General features: G+C 43.8%; 1 protein-coding gene across 2 annotated transcripts in view; it reads right to left on the minus strand.

Annotated features, from left to right (window-relative positions):
• Positions 1-4,632, minus strand: part of rbm17 (RNA binding motif protein 17) — a 12,791-nt gene extending 8,159 nt beyond the window's left edge. For both annotated transcript variants that reach the window (XM_084447917.1, XM_084447916.1), the window contains exons 1-5: positions 4,575-4,632; positions 2,959-3,117; positions 2,634-2,750; positions 2,106-2,275; positions 1,406-1,518 (exon numbers count right to left, since the gene is read on the minus strand). In XM_084447917.1, the coding sequence (XP_084304043.1) occupies positions 1,406-1,518; positions 2,106-2,275; positions 2,634-2,750; positions 2,959-3,078 (520 nt within the window). In that variant the 5' untranslated portion in view covers positions 3,079-3,117; positions 4,575-4,632. The remainder of the gene's footprint in view (positions 1-1,405; positions 1,519-2,105; positions 2,276-2,633; positions 2,751-2,958; positions 3,118-4,574) is intronic.
• Between the last annotated feature and the right edge of the window lie 2,670 nt (positions 4,633-7,302).

Below are 7,302 nucleotides of genomic sequence, written 5' to 3' on the forward strand. Positions count from 1 at the left end.
GAGAGAGAGGGATATATGGAAGAGAGAGAGAGAGGGAGAGGGAGAGAAAGAGAGTCTTAGTGATCAGACATCCTTTCTTTACTCACACCATTGCTGAGTGTGTGTCTGTGTGTCTGTGTGTGTGTGTGTCTGTGTGTGTGTGTGTGTCTGTGAGTGTGTGTGTCTGTGTGTGTGTCTGTGTGTGTGTTAGGGATGTGCGCAGATAGTCGTTTATCCAACAATGTGGCACAGCTTCTGCTAGCCGTTCAGGAAATACTAGTCAGCTAAACTAAATTGAGCATAGGTTATTCTTTATTGTATATTATTATGACTATGATTATTAATATTAAATATATTATATTATAATTATTATGTAATAATGTATATATTATTATTATTATTTATTAGGATGTAATTTATCTCTTTTCATGCAGGCGTGCTTATAGGCTCAGTAGGCCCGAATCCACTGAACTTGAGTTTGCGCCAGACTAGGCCTATCTGTACATGATCCCATTTACAGGCCAACTACATACATTGAATTGCATGCACTGCCATTACATCATTTAATTTGATCATAATCATCTCTATTGTGCGTCTATAGAAGGCCTAGGTAATAATCATATCATAATCATCTCTATTGTGTGGCTATAGTAGGCCTAGGTAATAATCATATCATAATCATCTCTATTGTGTGGCTATAGAAGGCCTAGGTAATAATCATATCATAATCATCTCTATTGTGTGTCTATAGAAGGCCTAGGTAATAATCATATCATAATCATCTCTATTGTGTGGCTATAGTAGGCCTAGGTAATAATCATATCATAATCATCTCTATTGTGTGTCTATAGAAGGCCTAGGTAATAATCATATCATAATCATCTCTATTGTGTGTCTATAGAAGACCTAGGTAATAATCATATCATAATCATCTCTATTGTGTGTCTATAGAAAGCATATCATATCATATAATATCATATCATAAATGAGCAGCAAGCAAAAACAACAAGATTTAAGAAGATTAAAGCTCAATTCAAAACACTCCCCTTTTGCCCGTCTATTTTATTAGTGTTATGTATTTTTGTGTTATGTATTTTTGTGTTATGTATTTTTGTGTTATGTATTTTTGTCTAAAAAAGTAGAAGCTTTGCGTTTGCTTGACCAACAGAATCTTGGGTCGGACGAGAGCATTTCAACCAAACAATCGACAGCCGAGCAAACGAAGTCAGTCCTACACAGGTCCATACAAATAAACAAAAACAAGTTACACTAGTCGTATTGTTGGTTTCAAAACCACCGTCTAGTCGGCAGTGAAAATAGTCGCTGCGCACATCCCTAGTGTGTGTGTGTGTGTGTGTGTATATGTGTGTGTGTGTGTGTGTGTGTGTATATGTGTGTGTGTGTGTGTGTGCTGCCACACCCTCACCTCTTTTCCTCCTCTCCTTCTCGTAGTCCTCCTCTTCGTCCGATTCTCCCTCCGCCGTCGGGAAGCGTGAGAATCCGCTCGGGGCTCCTCCCTCGTGTCGGTCTTTCCTCTTCCTGGTCACGCCCACAGCGAGAGGGGAACAAGCGACGGAGACATAGACGCTGGTTAGACTGGGTTTAAAATTAGTTTTGGACGATCGGATTGAAAGCGGACAGCGCTAAACACAAGTGTAAACGGCCATCAAAACGTTGTCAAACGTTTCCTCAAACCACTTGCCGAGGTGGTCTGGGACGTATTAGACCACATGTCTTCGTCTAAACGGTGATGCGTCCCCGACGAAAACGTAACAGGAAAACACGTCATCAATACAGGATCATTTTTCTCCTTATTCTCCTTAGCCTGCACTCTTTTACAAGTTGCAAATGACTTGTGATCTATCAATTGAAACAGTTGGAATAGTCCAGATTCCCCAGGCAGAGCTGGTTGATGCTGCTAGGGAAAGGGATGTCTGGGGCCCCCTGCTGGAGCTGTGTGTGTGTGTGTGTGTGTGTGTGTGTGTGTGTGTGTGTGTGTGTGTGTGTGTGTGTGTGTGTGTGTGTGTGTGTGTGTGTGTGTGTGTGTGTGTGATGGATGGATGGATGGATGGATGGATGGATGGATGGATGGATGGACTTCTCTCTCTCCACTACAAAGCCCGTACTTCTCTCTCTCCTCTATCTCCTTCAGTCGTTCCTGCTCCCTCTGTCTCTGACGATCCTCACGTTGCCTCTTCACCACCTTCTCGTAGTCGTTGGGGAACATGGGGTCGTACTCATCGGCCAGGGGGATCAGCACCTCCCCGGAGGGGAACCCTCCCGGCACCACATCCTGCTACGTGCACACACACAGGAAGGGGGAGGAGCTCAATAATAAACTCACACAGCAAGAAAAAGTAAACAAATATTTGGGCATTGACACATGAGAGGGCATCTCACTCACTCTCGCGCACACGCACACACACACACACACAGGCCTAACATAGGGAAGGACATCTCTCCTCTCTCACACACGCATGCTCGCGCACACACACACACACACACACACACACACACACACAATGGCTTAATATAAAGGGACATCTCTCTCCTCTCTCACACGTGCACACACACACACACACACACTGACACACACGAACGTAACATCTCTCTCGCAAACACACAGTACACACAATCATAAAAGCAGCCTTCACCTTCAGTGCTGCAGCAATGTGAGGTGGCGTGTCAATGATCTGTCTCTCCTCACCGGAACCTCCTCTCTTCAAGTCAATGACAGGAGCAAGTACAGTCGTCTGCTTCATCCGCTGTGTCTGAGGAAGAACACGCATACACACACACACACACACACACACACGCATACACACACACACACACACACAAACACACACACACACACACACACACACGACAAACCATCACCATCTTCCTCCTGTATCCATGTCACTCTGAGAGTTGTGCTTAATTGGCAGATCAGAAGCCCAATCACTGGACGTCCATGCAATGTGGACGATGAGCTACCTTTGCCTGGGTCAAAGCTGCCTTCTTCACTTTCAACTGCGACTGCAGCAGCTTGAAGTTCTTGGACCAGCCCTCGGTCTTGGCGTCACTCGCGACACCCAAGTCGTCGTAAAGCGACATGGTTGATCGGGGTGTAAATGTGTCGTTATCGGTGATTGCCTGTCAAGATGGAGCGAGCAGGTTAAAGGTACCCAATGTAGTTTTGGACCACTAGTAAGCGCTCTAGAGCAAATTTGAGAAGGTGGTCCCCGAAAATCGCGTACTACGTCATAATAGTGCACATAATAGTGACGCACATAATACGCACAATAGAGCACATAATAGTGACGTTTCACACATCTTTGTTGTTTTCGAAACATTAGCTAAATATCATTTTGCGAAGAAATTACAAGGTAGGAAAGACATTCAAGTGATTCAACGTGTTTATTAGACTACAATAGTCTAATAGTATAATAGTCTTATTAGTCGTCTGGCACAGGTCTGCTTTCTGTCCCCAGAGTTAAAACAAAACATGGAGAAGCAGCGTTCAGTTTTTATGCTCCACATATCTGGAACAAACTTCCAGAAAACTGCAGGTCTGCTGCAACTCTTGGTTCTTTTAAAACAAGCCTGAAGACTTTTCTTTTTGCCACTGCTTTCTAAGAGGAGCTATGTTTATCAGTAAACTGCACTGTCACTTTTATTCCTGTATTCTATTTGTCCTGCTTTTTGTTTTAAATGTCTATAATGACTTGCTTTTTGTTTTAATGCTTTTAATTTGTCCTGCCTTTTGTTTTAAATGTCTATAATGTCTTGCTTTTTGTTTGAATGCTTTTAATGTCTCATGTAAAGCACCTTGAATTGCCCTGTGGCTGAAATGTGCTCTATAAATAAACTTGCCTTACAAGGAACCATATAATCGAGGAATTTCGAAAATAAACAAAGAACTGATTGATTCATGTTTCGTAGGGTACCTTTAATAGCAGCTTGCCACGCAGCTAGCTATATCATGATTGTTAGCTAGCAGAGAGCTATATCATGATTGTTAGCTAGCAGAGAGCTATATCATGAGTTAGCTAGCAGAGAGCTATATCATGATTGTTAGCTAGCAGATAGCTATATCATGATTGTTAGCTAGCAGAGAGCTATATCATGATTGTTAGCTAGCAGAGAGCTATATCATGATTGTTAGCTAGCAGATAGCTATATCATGATTGTTAGCTAGCAGATAGCTATATCATGATTGTTAGCTAGCAGATAGCTATATCATGATTGTTAGCTAGCAGAGAGCTATATCATGATTGTTAGCTAGCAGATAGCTATATGATGATTGTTAGCTAGCATAGCCCCAGCTAGCTATCACAGCTATTAAGCCTTGTTCTGGTCATGCCCTGCTAACGTGACTGCCCCAGAACCAAAGAGATATCCCAGACATAACAAGTATGAGACAAACACATGATCTAATAGGCATCTATCGATCTGTCTGGTGCTATCCAGCTAGCTAACGTTAGCATGCTACCTAGCAAGCAAGCTACCTGCTAGCATGCTAGCTAACATTGTGCTTTCATAACATTGTCCCGAAAGAGACATAGGGTGTATTTCAGAGTAGAAAGCAAAACCCTTTGAGATATACATACCTTATGAAAATAGCAAAATGTGGAACCTGGGTTCTAAGTTCTAGCACCTAGACTAGCTAGCCTGGCTACAAATCACTACAGAGGGAGGAAACGAACACACGACACCACAACTAAGAAGAGGATGGTTTTCTCTCTGCCTCCCCCTAGCGGTCGGGAGGGTGTAATGTTAAATTGTCATTATTGTAGCGACTTCTAAACAAGACAATACTGAGAGGCTTAAGATGGACTCGTTGCTGTTTGACTCGTTTGAGAGATCCATGTCCAGAGAAAAATGACGTTTAAGGTTTTATTAACTCAAACTAAATAGCACTTCAACTTATGAGGAAGAGAACAATATGAAACAAACTGAAAGAAATGAATGAAAACGTAAATATGACGGTCAACAGAGTAAATTATAAATATCCCGAGCCAAATAACCCCCTCTCTCTCTCTACCTGTTCTAGGCCCTCCCTCCAGTTATGGAGGTAGAACCACACCCTGTAGGTAGACACACCCACACAACAATTAGAGGAACCCAATGACAAAATAATAGACAATCAACAAAGGCAGTTATGCAGGTTCATAAACAATAAACCAAATATAAACATACACAAACAAAATAAACATTATGGCTCCTACAGTCATCATTAAAGAAGCCACCGGTAGAGGGGGGTGCGTATTGCTAATTTGCTATTACTTCATCCACAGATCTGTTGCGCTGGTGAAAAGTCAAGTATTGCAGTTCAAATCCATTTCAAACATAGGACCCGGGGAACATAGAACCCTTTTTCGCTGGAAACATATAAGACATGGGGAACATAGAACCCTTTTTCGCTGGAAACATATAAGACATGGGGAACATAGGACCCTTTTTCGGGGGGAACATATAAGACATGGGGAACATAGGACCCTTTTTCGGGGGGAACATATAAGACATGGGGAACATAGAACCCTTTTTCGCTGGAAACATATAAGACATGGGGAACATAGAACCCTTTTTCGGGGGGAACATATAAGACATGGGGAACATAGGACCCTTTTTCGGGGGGAACATAGGACCCGGAGAACATAGGACCCGGAGAGCATAGGACCCGGAGAGCATAGGACCCGGAGAGCATAGGACCCGGAGAACATAGGACCCGGAGAACATAGGACCCGGAGAGCATAGGACCCGGGGAACATAGGACCCGGAGAACATGAACCCGGAGAACATAGGACCCGGAGAGCATAGGACCCGGAGAGCATAGGACCCGGAGAACATAGGACCCGGAGAGCATAGGACCCGGAGAACATAGGACCCGGAGAGCATAGGACCCGGAGAACATAGGACCCGGAGAACATGAACCCGGAGAACATAATGTTCCCACAGGGATCCTCGTGACACTGTGCGCAGGTTATTAAAGCGTGGATAGTGAAAGTGAAAGGCACAGAGGGAGGAGCCCTCTCAGAGGCAAGTATGGCTGTGGAGCGTCTCATGCTCATGCTGCAGCACAGAGAGATCCCAGGGATATGTGTTAGACATCTGAGTGTGTTCTCCAGGGATATGTGTTAGACATCTGAGTGTGTTCTCCAGGGATATGTGTTAGACATCTGAGTGTGTTCTCTGGCTAACATCAGCTCTAATCAGCTGGGAGGCAGCCTTGGTGAACGGCATGCGTCTCCCTCTCTTCCTCGTCATCGTCTGTTCACTAGCACCCAGGGCAGGTAAGTCAACTAGGCTTATGATATGATATTCCACAACAATCAGTAGCTCTTCACTTTTTTTTGAATATAGGATATGAGTCTACATGTCCCTTTAATCGTACGATGAAACATGAAAAGTTTCAGTGTTTGTGACATTTTTTCATGCCATATTACCTGCGCGCGTGTTTTATGCAGAGGCGATAACCGGAAGCAACCCAGGGTCCCTTCCCCGCCAGCATGGACAGGTGGGGCCCACGTGGGTTTGTCCCATGGATGTATTCATATTTATTTAGCGAATGCAAAGTCTTCTAGCCAAGCAGTTGCCTCCTGGTCTGCAGTGTGAAGGGCGACCAGCCCCCCTTCTAGTCTGTGGAGTGGACAGGCCTCGATAATGTGGTCCATTCTGTGTCTCTCCACAAGCACAAAGTGGGCTTGGCTTGATTCCCCCATCTGTGAAGGCTGGCCAATCAGGGGCCTTATTAATGGGGCCTTGTGTATGAATGTATTATGTATTAATAGAGATGAGATGAGTCATATGAGGGTGGTGTCGTCGCAAACTTCAAGAGCTTGATAGACTCAATGTTATTGACTATGTGACGTGTTATATATGAATGCCTCTGCTCACTGCCTCCACATGTTGGATAGTGTTTATCATGGCGCCCTGAGATTCATAACACACAGTGGAGCACTTACTCACAATTGTGCCTTATATTCTAAAGTAAATTGGCCATCCTTATACGCTCGCCGGCTCGCCACTGGTATGTCTTCATTTACAAGGCTATTCTTGGATTGACTCCATCTTATCCGTCATCTCTTTTTGTCCTGAAGAATGGATCCTACAACCTTCGTTCTCAGGACTTTCTGCACTTTGCTGTTCCCAGTGTCAGAACAGAGTTGGGAAGGAAGGCTTTTGGGTTCTCTGCTCCAACTTCATGGTTTAAACTACAGTTGGAGCTCAGACTTCAAAGCCTGGTGTCTGTGAACACATTCAAATCCATGATTAGTCCGATTGTATCCAGGCTTTATGAGTGCAAATGTTTTAACTGATTTACTTGATTGTCAGTTC

This window comes from Borostomias antarcticus (genome assembly GCF_949987555.1).
Source record: "Borostomias antarcticus genome assembly, chromosome: 13".
Taxonomy (NCBI): Eukaryota; Metazoa; Chordata; class Actinopteri; order Stomiiformes; family Stomiidae; genus Borostomias; species Borostomias antarcticus.